The 22979-nt window shown below is 41.2% G+C and overlaps 2 protein-coding genes across 2 annotated transcripts in view; one reads left to right on the top strand and one right to left on the bottom strand.

The window, feature by feature from the left end:
- The window catches only part of LOC101940241 (putative protein ARB2BP), a 260593-nt gene that overhangs the window by 145601 nt on the left and 92013 nt on the right, over positions 1-22979 (bottom strand). The gene's annotated exons all lie outside the window — the stretch shown is intronic.
- The window catches only part of IMPG2 (interphotoreceptor matrix proteoglycan 2), an 88020-nt gene that overhangs the window by 53347 nt on the left and 11694 nt on the right, over positions 1-22979 (top strand). The window contains exons 6-15 of the mRNA XM_065567523.1: positions 1422-1471; positions 1980-2071; positions 6125-6286; positions 8073-8131; positions 10177-10194; positions 12423-12667; positions 13661-13746; positions 18973-19291; positions 19745-21477; positions 22476-22695. Coding sequence (XP_065423595.1) covers positions 1422-1471; positions 1980-2071; positions 6125-6286; positions 8073-8131; positions 10177-10194; positions 12423-12667; positions 13661-13746; positions 18973-19291; positions 19745-21477; positions 22476-22695 — 2984 coding nt within the window. The remainder of the gene's footprint in view (positions 1-1421; positions 1472-1979; positions 2072-6124; positions 6287-8072; positions 8132-10176; positions 10195-12422; positions 12668-13660; positions 13747-18972; positions 19292-19744; positions 21478-22475; positions 22696-22979) is intronic.

Raw genomic sequence — 22979 nt, 5'->3', positions numbered from 1 at the left:
GTTCCCATTGACTTTAGTGGGAGTGGCTAGTGCTCAGCACCTCTTGGGTTTTGGCATCTCTTTGGGCTCTAATGTCTATACTGGAAGGTTTTGAGTACCCTCAAATCCCCCTGACATCAATGGTGCATTCTTCATCTTGCAAGCTGAGACCTTAGATTCTAAGACCTGTGGGCATGGACATCATCTTCATCTTTGAACTTTACAGCACTCAACATACAGTAAACGTGCAATGTTATTTCAATCATCTATTTATTTCCTCAGCTGTGGTAGAAAAGAGCAGACTATGACACCTTTTCCCGAGCCTCACAGTGTTAACTTCCTTGTGAGAGGCATTTTTTTAAGTTTGCAGACCCTCACAGGCTGTCGCTGGTGCCTTCACATTGTCTCTGTGTGCTGTTCTCATTTGTTTCTCCTGCAAAGACATTAAAAGGCTAGATGCAATTAATTTTGTAAATCAAGTCAGTTGGTATGAAGGGAATTTAACTTCTTTCCGGAGGCACTTTGCATCTTGCAGGATCGGGCTCAAAGTCTGAATAACATAAGACGTCACTTGATTTTCAGGACTCCTAAGGACCCATAGCTCCATTTCAAATCAATGGGAACTTCGGGTGTTCTGCTCTTCCGAAAGTTAGAACAGTTGTATTCTCGTCAGGCAATATTGTTGAGGCTGCAACTCAAAATCATCACTGTATGAGCACAGTTTGACTCCTGCAACCATAACTGACTGTAGTGAGGTTGCGCGGTTTGCAACTGAGGCCAGATTTGATTTCTGATATATTTATTCACTCATCTTTGGCTAAATCCAGCTTTAAAGTCAGTAGGTACGTCTACACTGCAGCTGGGAGGTGTGATTCCCAGTGCAGGTAAACAGACTTGAACTAGCTTGAGCTAGCACGTTAAAAATAGCCGTGTGTGTGGCAGCTCAGGCTAGCTGCCTAATTCCAAGCCTTCCTGACCCCCTGGGTCCAAGTGTAGGTGTCTAGTCCAAGCCACCACCTATGCCACAATGTTTTCACTGCTGTCTTTAGCATGCTAGCTGGAGTGCTGGGACTCACCCCTCCCAGCTGCAGTGTAAACATACACAACGAGACTGAGTAAGGCAAGGAGGACTGGCCCATAATATAAAGCAAGGTTTGTGTTGCTAAGCTTTCTAAGATGATGTGTGATAGGTGTTGTGCAGATGCAAGTGACTCATTACCAAACTGCTGCTGATAATTAAAATGTAAAATCTGCTTTTTATGAAGTTGTCAGTAAAGTAATACATGGAGAATTTATTCTGCAAATGTGCCTTTTGATTTGGTAATAGATACTCAGGTAAAACTGGGTGATAGAACCATAACTAGATTAAAAAAAAAAACTAATTCTCACATTCTCACCCTTAATTTCATATTTTTAATCCAGTTTCTGATTTTGTTTTTCAGCTCTGGAATTCCAACACCTTCTCCAGCTACTGATGCTACCACATTAAGAGGTCTTGTTCTCATCTGCTTATATTTATCTCTATCCAGCTAAGTGCTTGTATAAACTGATGTTTTAAATTTATTGCAACATTAACTTTGGGGAACTTGATGGCTTGGGATTGGTAATTAGACATGGATCCTTTAACCTCTAGGTCATGCTGATCCTGATTGGTTCCTGTATATGCTACTGTAATACAAATAATGATGCTGTCAATGCCTAACATGCATGCATCTTGAAAGATCCTAATTTTAAAATTGGCTTGGGACACTTTTAATATCTTTGATTTTATACTTTCAAATGTATCACATCCTTGTTAGGCAGACCAAATTTTTGTGTCGTCCTGAATAACATATTTGATTTATTTTTTCTCTGCCCCATCAGATTATTCATCTGCTTTGTTCCTCTCTGGATGGTGGGAGCAGGAATAATTGCAAACATATTTTAGTGCATTGAACAGTCTAGCAGGAAGTGTGTGTAGGTGTTTGTATTATTTAAAAAAAGTTTCTTCTCATTCTTAGATGCAGCTGCCAATGTCCCACCTCCTCATGAGGTCTCCATTGAGAGTCCATCAGATTATACCTTCAACAAGAATGAAGACTCAGATGCTAGCGTAAGTAGTTCTTCATTTGCCCTTCGTAACTGCTATTACCTTGATTTGCGTTGCTTCTTAATCCAGCCTCTCTCTCTCTCTCTCTCTCTCTCTCACCTCTTCTTTCTGATCCTGCCACAGGATTTCCAATAGTTTCAAACAAAAGGTAGTAATTACTGAGGGTCGGCAGGATTTAAGGAATTTACTGGAGGGACTTGATAAAGCACTGCCTTGATGAGGGTAATGTCTGAACCAATGGGATGAATTACGCAAAGTGTTTAGTTAGTTCACTGCAGAAAGAGATTATCCCAGTCACAGAGGGCTCATAGCGAAGCTTCCACACAATGCTAAACATTGACTCAACCCAGAAGTCAATGTGTGTTTTGCTAGTACTGCAGGACTGGACACTGGGTGAGATTTTCAAAAGCACCTGTATGACTTAGGAGCACAATTCCTAATAGAAGACAATGTGACTTGTGCTCCAGAGTCACTCTGGTACTTTTGAAAATTCTACTCCCTATATAATAGATGGATTTCATTTACATGGTAGTATTTATAAGCATCCATCACCTTGGTATCTATCTAAGGCAAAACTCTCCAAACTCGAATACCTAAAGTTAGATACCTGTAAAGAGTTAAGAAGCTCAGATAACCTGGTTGGCACCTGACCAAAAGGACCAATAAGGGGAGAAGATGCTTTCAAATCTGTGGAGGAAGGTTTTTGTTTTTGTGTTCCTTTGTTCTCTCGGAGTCAGCAAGGAACCAGAGCAGGGAAAATACATCTCCCTAAGCCATATCTGAACTAAGCATCTAATATTGCAGAAATAGTAAGTAATAGTAAGGAAATGCATTAGATTATCTTTTGTTGTAGCTTGTGAATTTTCCCTGTGCTAAGAGGGAGGTTTATCCCTGTTTTTGTAACTTTAAAGTTTTGCCTGATGGGGAAATCCTCCGTGTTTTGAATCTTTTTGTTACCCTGTAAAGTTATCTTCCTCCTGATTTTATAGAGGTGATTCTTTTATCTTTTTTTTAAGAACCTGATTGATTTTTTCATTGCTCTTAAGATCCAAGGGTTTGGGTCTGTGTTCACCTGTATCAATTGGTGAGGATATTATTCTCAAGCCTTCCCCAGGAAAGGGGGTGTCGGGCTTGGGGGAATATTTTGGGGGAATAGGACTCCAAGTGGTCCTTTCCCTGATTCTTTGTCTAAATCACTTGGTGGTGGCAGCATACTGTTCAAGGACAAGGTGGAATTTGTGCCTTGGGAAATTTTTTAACCTAAGCTGGTAAAAATAAGCTTAGGGGGTCTTTCATGCAAGTCCCCACATCTGTACCTCAGAATGAGGAGGGAACCCTGACAATGAAGTTTACGTGACCCCTTGTAACCTGGTTCCCCTGAGTTTATCATGGCTGTAGTTCTAAATTACTGACTGACAGTGCCTCTGGTTTGGTCCCACCTTCACCATTGTTCTTTTTATAAAATAATTGCCTGGGTTGTGTTAGACGTGTAGCTGAGCAGAGATGGGGACTACTCAGTAATTCAGAGGGCTATGTAAAATTAGATTATTGCTGCTACAGTGCTTTCTCTTTTTATAAAGTAACACTACTCAGTGCAGCCAAACTGTATTGTAAATTACAAGAACAAAAGCCAGCATTTCTCATCTTATATATTCACACGCTGCCTTTACCTTTATTTTTGGGTGACTGGTCAGTGGTTCAAACCGCACAGAACCACAAACAATCAGGTAGTAATAGCTGTCCACTACATGTCAATTTGCCTTCGGATGCCAGCTAGTTTTAGGTTTATTACCAATGAGCCTGACCAATGATGGTTACCCAAGGATACAAGAACCCCTCTTACCAGGATAAGTCCAAGATCAGACTTCAGAACTCTGAGCCTCAGGGGAATGGAAATCCTCTCCTCTCAAAATTGAGACGGGAGGGAGGACATTGTAGAGCACTAGGGAGCCACACACCCCAAGCCAGTTAACAAGATCTCTGTGTGTGTCTCTCTCTCTCTTTTTCTTTAACCACCAGCAGCCTGTGAATAGGGAGGTTTGTGGGGGGGAGGGAGAATTAAACTAAAAAATAATTACAAACTCTAAACAGTATAGAAGGCACTTGCTGATGGCAGTGAAGCTTTTGGAGAAGAAGGTGTGATGGGGGAAGGTTTCTGTTCCTCATGTCAGATATAGCAAAGGCTGTTATTTAGTTTAAACAAAAGTCTCTTTTGGTTTTTTTATTATTATTTTAAACTGCCTTGGGAAAAAATAGTTTAAATAACAGGAAAAAGATGTTCAAGTTATACAAACCTAAAAAAAGTAATCCTAGAGGTTTGTAAATAAAAAAACAAAAAAGCTTCCAAATCCAATGGATTTCCCCCCGCCCCGTGATTATCACTTTGTATAGGGCAATATTCTCCATTTTGTTTCTGTCAGTGGAGGGGAGCCACAGCAGGCTAATGCAATCTTAGGATGCATCAGGCGAGGTATTTCCAGTAGAGACAGGGAAGTGTTAGTATCATTATTCAAGGCATTGGTGAGACTTCATCTGGTTGCAGTTCTGGTCTCCTGTGTGTAAGAAAGATGAATTGAAGCTGGAACAGGTGCAGAGATGGGCTACGAGGATGATCAGAGGATTGGAAAACCTACCTTAGGAGAGGAGACTCAAAGAGCTTGATTTGTTCAGCCTAACCATGCGAAGACTGAGGGGAGATATGATTGTTCTCTATAAATACATCAGAGGTGTAAATAACAGGAAGGGAGAAGAGTTATTTAAGATAAGTACCAATGTGGACACAAGAACAAATGGATATCAACTGGTCATCAGCAAGTTTAGGCTTGAAATTAGAGGAAGGTTTCTAAGCATCATAGGAGTGAAGTTCTGGAACAGCCTTCCAAGGGGAGCACTAGGGGCAAAAAACCTAACTAGCTTCAAGACTGATCTTAATAAGTTTATGGAGGGGATGATATGATGAGACTGCCTACAATGGTATATCACTGATCTGTGATTGCTAGCAGCAAAGATCCCCAATGGCTGGTGATGGGACATCAGATGGGGTGAGCTCTGAGTTACTATAAAGAATTCTTTCTCAGGTGTTTGGCTGGCAAGGTCTTGCCCACATGCTCAGGTCTAACTGATCCCCATATTTGGGGCTGATAAGGAATTTTCCCCGGGTCAAATTGGCAGAGATCGTGGGGGATTGGGGAGGAGTTTCACCTTCTTCTGCAGCATGGGACACGGGTTACTCACAGGTTTAAATTAGAATAACCTGTGCATTCTCTGTACCTTGACATCTTAAACCATGATTTGAGGACTTCAGTAACTGAGCCAGAGGTTAAGGGTTTGTTATAGGAGTGGGTGGGTGAAGTCTTGTGGCCTGCAATGGGCAGGAGGTCAGTCTTGGTGATCATGATGGTCCCTTCTGGCCTTAAAGTCTAAGTTGATCTGGGCTGGGGAGCATGAAAGGGAGGGAGCACTGATCCTGTGGCATGTTCCCCCTGGGACCCCGTGGGACGCCTGACATTACAACACCAAAAATGTGTAGGATGGGGCTGGTAGGTAGGATCACAGTGAGGCAGAGCTAAGGAGCAACTGTTCTTCAGGGCATACTGCCCTGCTGACCCTGCATATTTTAGGTTGAGGTTTGATTGGATATTGCTTGCTTCCTGAATCAGCAGTAATGCGTGCAAATTCCCCTGCTGCACAGCCTTCTGAGGCATCAGCCATTGGCACCAGGGTTGCTTCAGAAATTACAGTGCAGCTCCCCAGATCAAAGGGGATACAATTGGGTAGTTCTGCAGAGGCCTCTGCAGATCACCCTATATCCATGCATATCTCATAAGACCCTTTGGTTACAGAAGCTGAATCCCATCCTATTTCACTGAGAGAAAAGGGGAGATACTTGCCCCCAGAATGACCCAATAAACAAATAGGAAACTTGCGTGTTTCCTGCTCTCTGCATGGATAAAACCCACAAAGCGTAGAATGGCCCAGGGATTGATCTTCATGTAAAAAATAACCCAAGAGCAAATCATACAGGTCACTAAATCCCATTGTTTTCTTTTTTCCTAGATCAACAATGAGATAAAGAAGGAGGATGGAAAGCTGATGAAACCTGTTCCTGACCAGATGGTTGAGTTCAGCATCCTTATTTTGGGAGAGAAATACACTGAGGAATTGAGTGACCCATCCACCATGCAGCATCAGCTACTCTCAGAACAGTTTATTTCCCAGGTAATTTACCTTTTCTAATCTTTTTCCCACAAGTTCCCGGTAGCAATGATAGAACGTGAAAACCGTGTTAGGGACAGCTTTTCCTTATGTGGTTCTCCTGAGCTAGCTAGGGATTTTGCTGCCTGAGGCATGCTGGAAAATGCCCATCTCCTCACTGTCCAGTCATTAAAAATCTGATGCCTCAAATATCCTTGCTGTCCTCATCTACGCCAGCCTGCTCTGCCTTGAATGGTAAACCAGTGCTGCTCCTCTGAGATCCAGATTCTAACTCAGTGAGAATGCTGGGACATACACTCACCATATCTTGTCAGCATAGCACTATGGGATTTTTCCTTTACACTAGAACTCCCCAAAATTATGCTTTATGAAATGCCTGAGAGAATGCCGGCTCAACAGCTCCTGTAGTAGTGAGTAGCTGAGCTTCTCCATCTCTTTGTACAGGACTATAATTTGTCTTTTTTGCAGGTAGAGATGGGAGGGTGCTTTTGGGAAGGCAGGGCTCCATACATTGGGGCCAGAGGCGGCTCCAGGCACCAGCGCAGCAAAGCGCGTGCCTGGGGCGGCAAGCCATAGGGAGTGGCGTGCCGGTTGCCGTGAGGGCGGCATTCAGGCAGCCTTAGGCGGCATGCCTGTGGGAGGCCCGCTGGTCCCGCGGCTTTGGCGGCAACTCGGCAGCGGGTACAGCGAAGGCACGGGGACCGGCAGATCACCCGCAGAAATGCTGCCGAATCCCCGTGACCAGCAGACCGCCCACAGGCATGCCGCCAAAGGCCGCCTGACTGCTGTGCTTGGGGCGGCAAAAAACATAGAGCCACCCCTGATCGGGGCAAAGGGACACCAGAGACCATTTAAAAACAGGTCCGGGGAGTGGAATCTGGAGTAAAAAATCTTGTGATGACAGATCACAGGGATTTTCTGTTCCAACATGAACACAATTACTGGTGGTTTCTCCTATTTGTGCCCCACTATTGCAGGACGGTCCCCTAGTTAATTAGGCCCGGATACACCAGCACTTTACCACCCGCACATTTCCCCTCCTAGCTGCACCCTCACCCACTGGATTGTGATCTTCCTCCCACTCCTGAACCCTTGATAATTCCACCCAGGTAAAGCAGCCGAGCTAGCCCAGTAGCAATTGGCTGCGTTCTGCACTAGCACCTGGTACGCTGACTCATTGCTGTGTCTTGGGATCTGCTACAATGTGGCCTAGATCCTAAGACTTTTGTCTTAATCTGTCCTACATTTAATCCAAAGAATTTTAGAGGCAGTCAGAACCTTTGGGGGGAGGCGGGAAGATTTGAGTTGGATAAGCAGGATAGTAGTGTATGGGTGCACTGCTGTCAGGAGACATGGAGACTGTCAGTTAAATGGGCTCATATAAAGTCGGATTGTGTTTTAACCTCATGCATGTCTGTTGAAAGGCCGCTACAGAATTAAGATGCCAGAGAGCTCCATTGTGACCATGCAGATTTATAGTTCCCTTTTCTCAGTGTACAGTCAAATGTCTGTAGCTTTCCTATCGGTGCTGGGTGTACTAACAATTTCCTTCTGTTTTTGTAACAACGAAGAGATGCCATCTCAGCTCATTTTATATATACAGATAAAACATTCTATGATGTCCAATGTCCTTTTCTATTATAAATACATAACTCATCATTTTATACAATGCTGCAAATATTTCCTAAACAGTTTTTCCCTTTCTATCTAATGCTATATGTCAATAGGAAAAAAATTAACTGTATTATTTTTCATAAATCATATTTATGTCTCTATTTTTCCCAAATAGGTAAAAAATGCATTTGAAGAATTACCTGGATATAATAATATCCATGTGCTGGAATTCAGGTAAATAGATTTATAAAGGCATACACACCTAACACTAGTGCTCTCATAATTGACCTACACAGCTTTTACTGATCACTGCCACAGAGGACAAATTTGATCAGCTGTTCTTTCTTCTGCCACTGAAGTCAGTTAAAGCCTCTCTCATGATGTCTGCCCCTGTTTCTTTGTCCGAGGGATTTAAATACAATAAACATATCTTTTGCCATTTAAGATATGTATTTGATGATTCTCCAAGATTCTCAAATGTTCATAATTTGACACAAGTTAGTATTAAATGCAGAGGAATCCAAACACTCTTGGGAAAACTTTGAGTGTACTTAACTTTTTATCCAGTCTATTAGGGAAGATTGAGTGGCTCAGAAGGTTAATGATGAAATATCTAACATTTCACCTCTAAGTCACAAAGAGAACTAGATGAATAATTTGTAACAAATTGTTTATTTGATGTATTATGCCTGTCTTTCTGTTCATGAATATTCTGTGAAAAGATGGAGTTTCTCCAATTTATTTGTTCTTCAAAATGATTCAGAGTCATTTTTTTGTAAAGATTGTTTCCAAGTGATTTGTAGCAAGTACTTGAAATTGAGATTTGAGCTGATTTGATTGGATGCACAGGTCACATGACATGTTTCTGTTTCCTGATTGGATTGAAGATAATTTTTAGGATTAGGTTTCTGATGTGAATACTCAGGAGTATGAATCTGAAATTTATCCACCATTAACATTTTGCACTCGTTGATTTATAAGTCAATGTTTCTCTGAATATTCCTGCCAGTAAACTCAGTGGCTACAATACTCACCAGAAGCAAAAATGGCAAGGGACAAAGGATACTTTTGTGTTTGGAGCACCAGATTGGGAATCAGGAAATCTGGGTTCAGTTCTCAGCTCTGCCAGTGATTATCTTGAGCAAGTCACTCACCCTCTCTGTGCCTCAGTTCCCTGTGTACTGGGGGGGAGGGGTTGTGATGGGGTTCAAATGCTATGGTTATGAATGCCATAGAAAAGCTGTTACAGAATGAAATAATAAAACATTCAAAAGGTTATTTGTGGGCCTGTTTTGGTAGGATTTGCCCATTTGTGTAGTGACTCCCTGCTGCTGGAGCCTTTCCCCATCGCAGCGAAAGACTCCAGCACTGTGGAAAGGCTCTGGCACTGGGGAGACAGCAGGGAAAGGTTTGGGGAGCTGCTAGGGCCTTTCCCCTGCCAGAGACTTTCACTGCTGCATGTAGCTAATGCCGCACTGTAGACAGTTTGCCTTTCACTGTGATGTGTAGCTACACGTGCACTACATGGGGCTGCACCTGTGGAGAAGGCCTTGCTGGTTCTGGCAAAATATTCCAGCAAGGATATCCTACTAATTTCTGATAAGTAAACATGTTTATAAAGTAGCCCTAAGTAACATTATTGTGCCTGTTTTTCCCCCTGATATATGCTAGTACAACTGCACTGACTTAGTAGAACAACTTTTAGTCCCATTGAAGCCAGTAGTGAATCTCCCATTAAGTTGAGTGAAACCAGAATTTGGTCCCTTATATAGTAGAATAACATTTTTTACTTGTAAGCTATTTAATTTGGTTTATTTTCAAATTTGCCTGTTCTGTATCATGTCAGAGTTGTCACTGTAAGGAGTAAACTAGAACATGGGTTCTGAAACTTCCTTGCACCGTGACCCCCTTCTGATAACAAAAATTACTTCACGACCCCAAGAGGAGGGACTGAAACCTAAGCCTGCCCGAGCACCGCTGTCCCAGGTGGGGGGGGGGGGGGCAAAGCCCAGGGGCTTCAGCCCCAGGCCGAGGGCCTGCAACCTGAGCCCCACCACCCAGGGCTGAAGTCCTTGCACTTTGGCTTTGGCCCTGGGTGGTGGGGCTCGGGTTTTGGCCCCAGGCACGTCTAACTCCAGCCTTGGTGACCCCATTAAAATGGGGTCGTGATCCACTTTGGGGTCCCGACCCACAGTTTGAGAACCGCTGAACTAGAAGACTTAAATGGAATGACAAAACTGTTTCTCATTTAACATATTTATTTCTTTTTTAATGTTTAGGTCTCCTGATGATGACAGGTAAAGGCAACATATGTATATTTATTGTCGTAGTGTAAATTTAGACAGGCTTGCTAATTGCATGAGACTACCAGTTATTATGACAGTGTGGTTATGGCTCCAGAATTAAGGATACATCCAGTAAAAATTTATCCCTTGCTGTAGATTTACTTTAAACTACAAGTAGCTGATCTGTTTTAGGCCTCAGATAGTCTAATCCAATTTTCTTATTTAACTGGTAATCAGAAAGAGTTACATAGGAAACTCTGCCTAAACATGAATCAGTTAGTGAGCTATGTTTTTTGTAGGACTCTCTAGTTGAAAGCAAATAAAATTGCTTAACTGCTGTTTACTGTTTTTGAATTGCAATTTGTGACAGGGCACCTAGAGCCATTGATAGGTACCGTACCTCTTTTTTATTACTGTATAAAGCCAAATACATTAAGACAATTGTACATCTCAAGCAAACCCCATTTAGCTGTTTGAAGGCCAGCATGGATGTGAACCTGAGTGGAAGTTGTAATCAACCTTCTTCAGTTGGAAGGAGAGATCAGACAGGGCCTGTTTGGGGAATGTTTATATATATATCAAAGAGAGAGAGACACACATACACGTTAGAGGGAGTTACTTGACCTTTAATGGATTAGGAGCCCACAGTTTAATGACCTTTTGTTAGAGATTTCCTAAAATACAATCAAAGAGGGAGCACTCTTTGAAGCCCTTATTCATTTGAAGAATTTTGAAGTAATTTCCAATTAATACGGGCTTCAAAGAGCGCTCTCTTTGATACCTTTTTTGTCAGGTAAGTTCCCAAAGTCAATGAACTGTGGGCTCCTAATCCATTAAAGGTCAAATATAAATTCCCTCTAATACGCATCTTAATATAAAAGCTGGTTTCCATAAATAATCTTATGGAGAAGCAGCATTTGAGTTTAGAAGAAGGGATTGAAAGAAAAAATCTCTGTAAAAACAGCAGAGTATTAAAGCCATCCCCTTGCTCCCATGCACTTCTGCAAGAAAGGATGCACAAGAATCTATTCAGAGAAACTCTGCTCCAAGGAACAGATGTTTGGGTCCATTTCAGGTGGATGATGGTAGTTGTTAATTGCAGTCAATAGCTGCAACTGACAGCATGGCTTTATTAAATCCGGATATTATTCTCATCCAGCATATTGGGTTCTGATTTTTGCCCTGTCTTTTCATTGTTGTGCTCGGTTTCCATTCCCCATAGTGATACTTAGTGCCCATGATGTGCCTACAATGGGTGAAATTCAGCCAAGGTGGCAACAGCAAAACTCCAGCAGAGTTGTGGTTTTAGTGCAGCTTCATTTGCTGCTTACATCTGAACTGCGCTTAGCTCTGCAGGTCTCTCTAAGCCCAGCCATTGATTAGGAATGCATTCCAGCTCTACGGCAGGAGGAAAACCCATCTTTGGAGCAGGGTTTCCTGGTACTTCATAGACAACCCCATTTTCTCATTGTGCACTTTGTACAGTCAAAGTGTGAAACACTAACTAAAGCTCCCTGGTGCTTACGCTCTGTGTATGGTAACTGATTACTGCATTGTCTTGTGGGGAAGTAAATCCAAGTGTGCTCATGAGAAGAAAATTAAGAAAATAGAGTAGGATTGGCACAAATAATTCAGCTATACAAATTTACAAAATATAAGCTTCTTAATAAAAATAAATGAGAGCAACTACATTCTTATAAATAGGCACTTTTCTGGGCATACAATATAAACAAATCTTTAGATCTATCAAGAGCACCATTCAAAGCAGGTTTAAATTGCACAACCTGTCCACTAGGGATGATCAAGGAGTCTCAAATTTTTATATTTGTTTGTTTACATTTTCCCAGGCTGATTCCATGTCTCAAAGCCATTCATGGGGTTGACAAGAGCTGGTAAAAACCTGGGCTCCTCACACATAATATTTCCACTTCTGGATATTGGTTGGCCCTATTAATGACTATGACATAAAGCCAAATATTTAGTCTTGTCATGGTGTTGGAAAAATGAGATTTTGAGTTTGAGTGGTGCTCTCTCTGAAGATTTTGCTACAACTGTGATACATTTTACAGAGATAGACAAACATAAAAATAATTAAATATATTTTTACCAAAGACCCCCTTTAAACTGTTGTATCTTTTCTAAGTGTGAGACCTGGCTCCTCAAACAACCAGAATGCATGATATAGCTGGCCAACTGTTTAGCTCTGATCTATAATTCCTTTTTTCTTTATAAAACCACAGTGGTGTGGAGGTTCACTACGCTGTCACGTTTGTTGGGGAAACCATCAGCAATGCCACCTGGGACCTTATTAACCTTCATTCCAACAAAGTGGAGGACAACTCCTTCATAGAACTTGAGGATAACCCAACTGTTGTTTACACAATCAGTGACTTCAGAACTTATATTGCTGAAATCCTTCAAAAGAACTCTTTGCTTGAAAACATCTCTTTGACTTTGGACCCTGACTCTCTCCAGCTCATTAATGGTGTGTATTACTTAAGAAATGCTGTGGTCTGTTAAGCAGAATTTGTTTTAAAAAGATGAAGGATGTGGTGTGGGGGATTAGGAGCTATTCTCTCAAAAGGAGGAAGTTATATGTAGTGGTATGGTCCACAGGGCTCCTCCTTTTCTCCTGATTTTATCAAAATCAAAGCAGATCAATAGTGGTAGGATCCTATCCCTAACCCACCAGATTAGCCACTCTCAAATTAATTTAACATTGTGATGTATAATTTTTAAGGTGTGCATTGATGGTTTCAATCATACGTCAGTAACTAAAAGGAAATACAAATTCCACCCAAAATATATACTTTGTATGATATTGTATGTCCTCTTACAGCAGGGTGATGCTGATGACATTCTGTAAGAGTGAAATTCAGCTCAGTGCAGAAGGCCTGCACAAGGCCCTATGTGCCACTTAAATGGAGCTCAAGTGATGCATAGGGGATGAATTTCAGCCTAGTAATGCTGAGTTGGGCCCTGGCAGCACAGACCAGTGCCTGGTAAGTGCTGTCTTCTCGATGTCCTCCCTGTTGCCAGTGGAAATTGTTATCTATCTAGGTCGTTATCCTTCCTCTATCCTTGCTTTAAGTGTGACTGATAAAGGGCATTCCAGACTCTCAGTCATTCTGGTGAGCACTTTGAGAAGATCCTGGAAGTAAATATAAGATGGCGAGAAGAGAAATGAGTGAGGGTTTTATCCAGAGTACCCTGATGCTTCTACAAACAACTTCCTTGCAGTGCTAGTGCAACTTTTCACAGGATTCTCTAAGTGCAAATTGGGATGATAAATTGGACAGTGGACACCTTCAAATGCTGAATGTTTTCTTATCCTCTGCTTTTAATTATTTTCAGGCACCCCCAGCTGTGACAGCATTTGGAGGGAAAAAAAGACAACAAAACACACTTGGCATCATATAAACTACAATAACCATTCCATATGAACTGTGATTTAACAACGTATCTTTTATTTCCACAGTGAAAGAAGTTCTCTCCCCTGCACCTGAAGACACATCCAGGATTACTGAAAATCCAATTGTTCTTGAGTCTCCAGAAGCTGATGTTGTAAGTACATTTCTGCACTGCATTCTCATTCTAATGACTCTGATTTGTCCTCCAGCCGCCTACTTACAAACACAACCAAATAGTTTAACTCTAAAAGGTGGAAGTATAGTCAGAATCCAAAAACACAGCTCTCTGCCATGTTTGAAATACAGAATGAATGCTCAGAAATACACACAATATAGAGACACACAGTCTAATGAGAGAGCTCTGTTTTGAAAGTCTTCCTTTTGGGAAATACTTGGTCTTAGGAGAGTGGCACGCCTCCTGCAATAGAAGCTGATCTGTTCTTTTCAGTACAAGCCAGTACTGTGTACTTGTTATAGCCTGTCTAACCACTTCTTCATTTTAGGATTCCCTTCTGGTTTCTTGTAATGTTTTGATTATGGATGGCTTCATAGGGAAATGATGGTCCTAACAACTGAAGAGTATCATTTGAGCCTTTTCTTGGAACAGAAGAGGTAGACGTGAGGGGAAATTTTGCCCATGGAAGAGATTAGATTAAAATATGACTCCTGTTCCTCCTTTGCAGCTGTACTGCTATCACTGAGAAGTGCAGGGCTCAGTTTTTATAAAAACAAACCTATGTCTCAGTAACAGCAAAGGAAATCTAGAAAAATATTGGCCAGTAGTTTCATTTTTATATGTCCAAGCTTGCTCCAAAGTTGAAGGCGTTTAAGGCAACACCTGACTATATACGTATTGAGATAAATTGAAATTAAGCCACAAAATTCAGACACAGCTTCTGAACATCCCTGAATTTGGTGGTGACCCAATCTGTTTTTATCTGGCCCATTATGCAGATAGTTTTGAGAGCCTGGGCACACTTAATTTCAGGCCAAGTACCTTAAGTCCTCACTCAAGTAAAACTCCCATTGACTTAATATGAGTGTATGTTATGATGTACATTATATTAATATACAGTATATTAATATGTGTAGAATCACTTCAGTAGGCTGAATAAAAACTTCAGAAATAAACCTATGCAACCTAGAAATTTACATGGAATTGCCATAACAGATTGATTATGGTGAACAGCATGAATGTATTGGCTAATTTGTAGAGATTGGTTTTCTATATTGTATATTTACTAGAGATAAGTGAATAGTTAAAAATGTTCCATACATGCATTAATAAAAGAAATAACTTTAGCTGTGCTTACATCCCTTCTATGTTCACTTTCTGCAGATATTCTAGCAAATGAATTTATTGACAGGAAAGTTTGCAGCAATTCACTTTAATTGGATTTTTGAGAATATTTTCTGGAAGGGAATTATGAACTTGTAAAAGCAGGTATTTGCACCCAGAAACCTGATTCCAATAGCTCTGTTTATCCAGTCAAGGAATAGAAACAATAGCATGTGACCTACATTTCCAATCAAGAGCTTCAGTTTTAGATAATGAATACTTGCAGCAAGCTGCTATGTGCAATGAACAATACAGAAATTATTTAGGAAACAATTTCAATAAGAAAATCAAATTGCTTAACAGTTTACAAACAGAAAACAAGGCTGAATTTTTTTAATTGCTCAGTTCCAATATCTGTTCTACACAGCTAAAGCTATATGGGAGAAATTAAGTGCCAGTGAGAAAATGAATCCTGCTATATTTTTGTATTAGCCCCTCTGTAGAAATAGTTTAAAATAGAGTCCTTAAAATTTTATTTCATCATATTTTTGTGGGACTATCCTGACTTCACAAACTGATCAGTAGCAGATATCAATTAACTCTAGATCCACCTCTCTTTAAATTTTACAAATCCTCATCACTGTATCTCTCTCAAATCCTGCAGATAAGATTTAAACCAGAGGTGGTGGTTGTAATAGGCTGGATTATTGAATGTAATGTCTTTCTGGCAGCAAGAAATGGAAAATTGGGATTTTTTTGTTTTTTTCAGTGATCTGTCATATTAGTAAGCCATTCAAATAATATTGGCAAAAACAGAACTTGCCACTCTAATATTAAACTTGTTAATATAACATTGTACCATAACAAGAATCTTTGAAATGCATTAGTTGTCATAGGAACACCTCTCCACATTAAATAAATGATGAAGTGCAATTCCTGGAACCTGCGTGCTAACATTTAAAAAATTTGCATTGAAAAGTTATTGATACCAGTTTTTATGTTTGTTCTTTTTAATACTTATTTGGCTAACCTTGGGGAAAAAACAAAACAAACCCTGATAGTTTTACACACCTTGATGATTTTTGCTCCTGAAGCACATAACTTGTATAAATTAATTTTCAATTAATTGATAGCTTGCAATTGCTAAAATGAAAACAGCCTACAAAGATATCAGGAGTGGAATAATGGTTAGTCATAAAAATAGGAAAGGCAAATACTTGTTAAAGAGTTGAACAAATAATTCACAAGAAAACAGCTTATTCTGTGAAATCTACATTTTTTGTCCTGTTCACAAATTGTTCAAACACAGATAATTAAATTCTCAGATTTATTCATCATTTGCAAATTACTTCAGAATAATTCTTAGGTATAGACTGTGAAGAGTCCATTGTGAGTGTTCACAATTCACACACCTATAGATTCATTACATAAATTGTATGGTATTGTTTCTATTCCCTTATTGGATGAATTTATATAACTAACGTGTCCTACAATGTAATTTGCTAGTATGGACCCCTCTCCTTGGTGGAGTCCAAGGGCCTGCACTAGTGAATTACACTGCAGGATAGGGGCCCACACATCACAGATTGCAAATTTTACAACTAAAAATGCAATCTGACATTGACAATTTGAGCTTAAACGAGTCTTTGACGAGTATTCATGCTAGGGGAATGAGCACTGGTGTGCACATTGCCCGCCTGGTTTATTTTTCTGTGCCAAGGACTGGAAGCCAGGCTCCTCAATTCTAGTCACAGATGACATGCTGACCCCCTCTTTGGTCTCAGTTAAGTTAATCTCTCTGCATTGGTTTCATTATGTGCAAAATGGAGACAATACCTACCCTATCTCACAGAGGTAGGATAGATTAATGTTTGAGGATGAAAAGTGCTAAGCATTATGATTGTTATGATGCCCACACAAGTATAGTGTAGAAAAGAAAAAGAAAAGCTTTGAAATCAAATTTGCTTTTCACCATGTATGTTTGTTTGTTTACTTTCTGCATTTCATTTAGCTTGGAGATGAAAAGCACTATGTAAGTTCTAAGCATTCTTCCTCTTCTTATAGATTCCACTGTTTTAACAGGCTTTTAAAAAAAGTGTGCGTTGTTACCCAAATATGTCTATAAACTACAAGGAGATGGATGGGTTTCTATATTAGAGTCAGGGGCACTTGAGACAGCTGATGGGTAGCTTATAACATTGTTCTTTAATTGGCGGCCCATGGGCCACATCCAACCCATGAGGACCTCCCATTTGGCCCGCCACTGAGCATCAGCTGATCCTTCATGCCTGCTGGGAAGTAGCAGCACAGCTTTCTTCCCCACCCCTCAGCAGCCTACCCTATTCTTGTAGGAAGGGTAGGGGGAGGAGGAGGAGGGGAGCCCTCCCAGCTCACAGGAGGGGCAGGGGAAGGAGGGAGCAGAAAGAGCCTTGCAACTCAGGGCAGCTCCACTCCCTATTCCCTCCCTGTAATACCCAATGTGAGAAGGAAGAGGGAGGTGAAGAACCCCTGGAGCCTTCCCACCAGGCCTTAGAAGGGGGAGGGGGACCCTACTGCAACCTCCACCCAACCTGGGCTGTGACGGTTGGGTGAAGAATCCCAGTAAGAGCAGAGATGAGGCTGGGAAGGCCACAGATAGGGGGGGGGGGCTGAGAGCAGGGTGTGGCTAGAGGTGAGAACTAATTTGCGGGCCGGGCAGATTGGGGGGTTAGAGTGCTGGGCAGATGGAAGCGCTAGAGGGCAGAACTGATGGGGGCTGGGCAGATGCATTTCCATTTATTTTCCCTCTATAATCATGCCATGGATTTAATTTATAAACTTTTAATTTATATTTAAACACACTGAAGCTACATTTTGTTGATACATTTTGATTTACAGGGGTACACTTTTAATCAGGTGATTACGTAACGTAAAGCAATCATTAATTGACGTGCTTTCATCAGTTAACTTGATTGCATCCAGCGTAGTAGTTTTTCAGAAAAAGAAGAAAAACCCCACAGAGCAGCTTAATGAATTAAAATTCATTTAATTTCTCATGAGTTTAATTTCCAGTTTTAAAACTATTACATTAATAGAATTAATATCAATAGCATGCTGTTTTAATAGCATTGTGGTGTATTTGTATAATTATTTCTTTGCAAGACGCTGGCATGCTTAGCCTTTTACTTTGAGATAAATAAATACAATCCGGCACACCACTTTTGAACGGCTGCGATCCCTGGCAGGCTCCCTAGAGAGCAAACACCCGGAGAGCCCTGTGACCATAGAGAGAGCCTTTTAGCCTGCCAAGATATGCACATTCCTTTATCTGACCTGTGAAAAATTTAATTGAATATTACTGGTTTGTAACTAAGGATAAGATTATGTCATGGAAGTCATTGATTCTGTGACTTCCAGAGACTTCTGTGACATTTTCCACTTCGGCCTCGGGACGGCGGGATTGGAGCTCCCAGCTGCCACGGGCCCCCGCAGCTCCCATCTACCACTGGTGGCAGGGGGCCCCCACCCCTCCCGCCGCAGGGCTTGGGCTCTCATCCCCCGTCTGGCCCATTTTGTCACAATTAGTTTTAGTAAAAGTCAGGGAGAGGTCATGGGCTTCCGTGAATTTTTGTTTATTGCCCATCTGTCCCTGACTTTTAGTAAAAATAACCGTGACAGAATCATAACCTTATTTATAACACATCAGTAAATTTTCAGTTGGTAAAAGGAAAACAGATGGGCATAAGTAGTGCACATTCTAATCCACAGTATACCACTGCTATTGAATATTATTTTCAAGGAATGCTGCTGTTCTCCTCTAAAGAATCTGTATATGATCCTATCCTTTGGAATGAACATGGGCTAACTTAAAATGTAGGCCGCATGCATGATGAGGCATATGCAGCCCTGCCCCTATAACTTACTAACAGAGGCACCCATTGCTAAATCCTTACAGTTTGGAACCTCTGGATACTGCATGTTATCCCCTAATCAGGGAAACAAAAGCCCATCAAGCAGAAGCTGCCACTAGTTAACAATTACTGTACTACTTAGCATATTGTGTGCAGTCCTTACACAGACACAAGTCACAGAATAATAGGTTATTATGGATTTATCTTTCAGGATAATGCCCTTTTAGCTGAGTGGCCCTCTGCAGATGCAACAACTGCAAGCAATATCTTGCCACTTGATTTCACCAAACCAGGTTTCACCTTTGATAGTGAACAGTCCAATGGCAATGAAATCTGGTTAAGATCCGAAAACCTGGACTCTGAGAACAACTTGAATTCAACACCAAAGGCTGTCCTCACTTCTTCTCCTGGTGGGATGAGTCTAGAGGAAGGGGGCCGGACTCTTCATTCTGGCACCCCATCAATGTTAGAAAATGGCTCTCCTGTGGACTCTCAGGAATGGCTGTCTATCCCTGCTTCTTTAGAAGATGGTAAGTTACTTCACTTCATTTACAAAAGTTGAAGTCTGGGTGACAATGTTACCTTGTGCTCAGGAGCCAGGGCCCTCCAAAACAACTTCCTAGAAACTCCTATGTATTCAGTCAGTTTCACCTTCAGAGTGTGCATGTGACTAAAAAGAACCAACTTCTAAATTTAAATGTTTATAGCAACTAATAAGACCTGCTTGTCCCTAAAGAGATTAATGGTGTATGCATGAGCCCCGTTATTCCATTTCACAGAAACACTGCCAAGTAGTTTTAGCTGGATACAGCAGTAGATAAATCAGCAATAGATACTTCTAACTTTGGCATGTAAGGAGATCAAGGTATTTAATGGGAAAAAACAGAGTTACTGATCCTTGGGGAGATAAGAGAAATAGAGTCTGACAAGCTAAAATTGCATAAGCTGCAACTAAATGAAAATTGTTGACTTTGTGTTTAAAGATGCTGGAGTGTCGGAAGGCTTTCTTCTGCCTTCCAGCCTACACCCTCATCTTGCACCAAAAGAAATGCCATCCACAGACACTTCTGTGGTTCCTCCGACTTCTATACCAACAATGGCCTCTACATCAGAAACAAAGCCTAATAATGAGGGAGTGACCTCTACAGAGAAGGCAAGAGAAGCCACGCCCATTGACATAGACTCTATATCCCATGACAGTCTGGAGGATGGAGAAGTATATTTAGAGGTGAACCCTCTGCAACCCGATCAGTATCCAGGAGGAGAAATTATATATGAGGATGGATCTGGATCAGCATTTGATGCTTCAGGTCAAGAGGCATGGCCGTGGGGCATAGCAACATTAGAGCCAGTTTTCTACCGTCTTCCTGAAAGCTGGCTGAAAGATAAAAATGATTCTCTGTTAATCAGAGCACAGGATACTCCTGAGGAACAGATCCTAGATTATATCATTGATTCTTTAGAGAAATTAAATGGTAATCCTGAGGATGGAGGCATGACCAATGCAAGAGGAGAATTCACTGATGACTCTGAATCAAATGTACCTGGACTTTCAGAAACTGCAACTCAGCAGGTGCCTATGTTATGGACACAAGAAACCTTGAATGTGGAACTGTCCATGCAAACATCAGAGGCATCAGGCATGTCTGATTATTCTTCATCCTTTGCAAATGAGCCCTCAGTGGACTATTCTTCTTTAGATATGGCAGATGAACAGACCTCCATCTCACCACATGAAAAAGATATCTCTATAGAAGGTCATCTCCTTACATCTACAGGGACATTCAATGTAAAACAAGCTGAAGATTCCAGTGAGGATCATCAAATCATTTATGAAGCAGTAGGAAACCAAAACAGGGAAGGGACAAAGCCAGAAGAACCATCCACAATGGTCCAGTCAGGTGTAGCTGTTACAATAGGACACCAAGACATGGATTCCTCATGGACTGGGCTCCTCAAGCCAGAAATAGTCCTGACAGCAACTCCTACGATGGAAAAAATAGTCACTGATGTTTTAATGGAGGAGCAGCAAACTCCAGATTTGCACTTGACAACTCAACAAGCTCCTGGATCACTTGCTGTGAAACCAATAAATATTTGGCCTACTCACAACACTGAAAGGGCATCTGAGAAACCTGCAGATGAAGACATGCAATTTGAAGCACCGACTAGGGTTGAAGTTTCAACCATAGCTCCTTATTTACTGGAGCTGGCCACTGGTTCAGAGGATTTCACTGGATGGTCTAGTACAGACCATGATACTAGTACCCCTAGTAGCTTAAATACGGCAGTGGGTTCTTTTGCAACAGTGACTATAACAAAGAATCCTATTGGTTCTCTGTCCAGTTTCCCTACTACACAATATACAGTATCTCAGCCTACTGTTAGCTCAACAAAATTGGGGGAGGACATGACTACGAGAGTACAGGATACTTCAGTGGATCTGGATCATGTGGGCACAATGTTGTATCCTCACGAGATGAACCTGGAAGAAAGAAGTATGACTGATAGTCGCATGGAGGTATCTACTAATGTCCACTCCACAGAGATGGCCAGCGTAGCTTGGCCCACGCATGCAAATCGCAACACTACCACATCCTCACGAGCTTTAGTGGTGTTCTTTAGCCTCCGTGTTACCAACATGATGTTTTCAGAGGACCTTTTCAATAAAAATTCCCCAGAATATAAGGCACTGGAGCAACGATTCTTAGAACTGGTAAGATTCGCTTTATAATTAATATCTGTTACTAGCAGCTACTATAAGCCCCAAGTTAAAATCTTTTCTTATAGTGCATGTGATTAAAGGGGGGAAAGAGACACACACAGAGAGAGAAAGTGTTTGCAACAAAATTATAGCAGCCTAGTACATCCCACAGGTTGAGAGTAGCTCATATTTATGATAGTGGATGTTATTTTTATCCTGTAGTGGGAGAATTTGGTTGGAAAATGTAACGCTTTTATTTGAATATTAGTGTCTCAAATTTTGACATTTCACTTGTGTGGGGGACAGATTTACCAAGGCAAAAATAAGTCTCTTAAATACTTAGTAATACGGGGTCAGATGCTTGGCTGCTGTAAATCATGTATTTTAATCGGCTCCACTGGCCCCTTGTGTTCACACATTTCCAAACAGTGATCTATCAGTGGGTAAAATAATTGGGAGTGCAGAGTGATATGTTACTGGATGCTCTCACGTGTTTTAAGATGGTTTTTTTATTTAGAACAACTATTTTATGAAATCTGTAGCTCAGTGAATTAAACTGCCTATGGATCTACCGATCTCTTAAATAGCCAATGGGTAGCAGAATGCCACAGGAGTAATTATCAGATTTTAAACTGAAAATCAAATAGTTTATCTGGAGTATGAAGGGTGATACCCAAGAGATAAGTCCTGTTATGCAGTATGAGCTTGCTTGGATCAAGATGGAGCACAGCATCCAGTGGGATGCACTTCTATTATAGAACAGGAAGCGTGCAGTGATTTGCTCTATATTATGAAAATTATGTGAATCTCTCAGGCTCCTGATAAGCTGCCAGTAGGGCCTCAGCTGGGTAAAGTTTTGATACCTTTTTTTGAATGTGATTGGGACGAAATATCTAGTCTCTGTGTGTGATGTAATAGCATTACAATTGGCCTAGACAATAGATTCAGAAATAAATCTTCTATCATTGTATTTATATATCAGTACAGATATTGTGTTTCCTACATTGCAGCTGGTTCCCTACCTCCAGTCCAATCTAACAGGTTTCCAGAATCTCGAAATCCTGAACTTCAGGAATGGCAGTATTGTGGTGAACAGCCGCATGAAGTTTGAAAAACCTGTGCCTCGTAATGTCACGAATGCAGTCTATATAATTCTGGAAGACTTCTGCAACACTGCCTACCAGACCATGAACCTGGCCATTGACAAGTACTCCCTGGACGTGGAATCAGGTAATGACAGTGTGGGAGTGCTGCCAGTGCAGTGAGTAGTGTCTGCTAAGTCAATATACTTGGGGTTCAAAAACTGAGCAGACTTTCTCAGTATCTTAGAGAAGAGCATCATCACTCTTCTCAGTCTTGGTGTCAGCGGAGTTTTTAAAACTGTGAAAACCAGTCTGCTTAGTGGGGCAGATTAAGGCAAAGTAGGACCAACATCCACCAAAACTTTACGGCCTCCTAGAGAAGTTTGGGGCCATGTTTGGTGGTGACTTGCATCCTATGTCACTCCACTAACT

The sequence above is a fragment of the Chrysemys picta genome, chromosome 1 (assembly GCF_011386835.1).
Source record: "Chrysemys picta bellii isolate R12L10 chromosome 1, ASM1138683v2, whole genome shotgun sequence".
Classification (NCBI taxonomy): Eukaryota; Metazoa; Chordata; order Testudines; family Emydidae; genus Chrysemys; species Chrysemys picta.
This window is presented reverse-complemented; position numbering and strand designations above follow the sequence as displayed.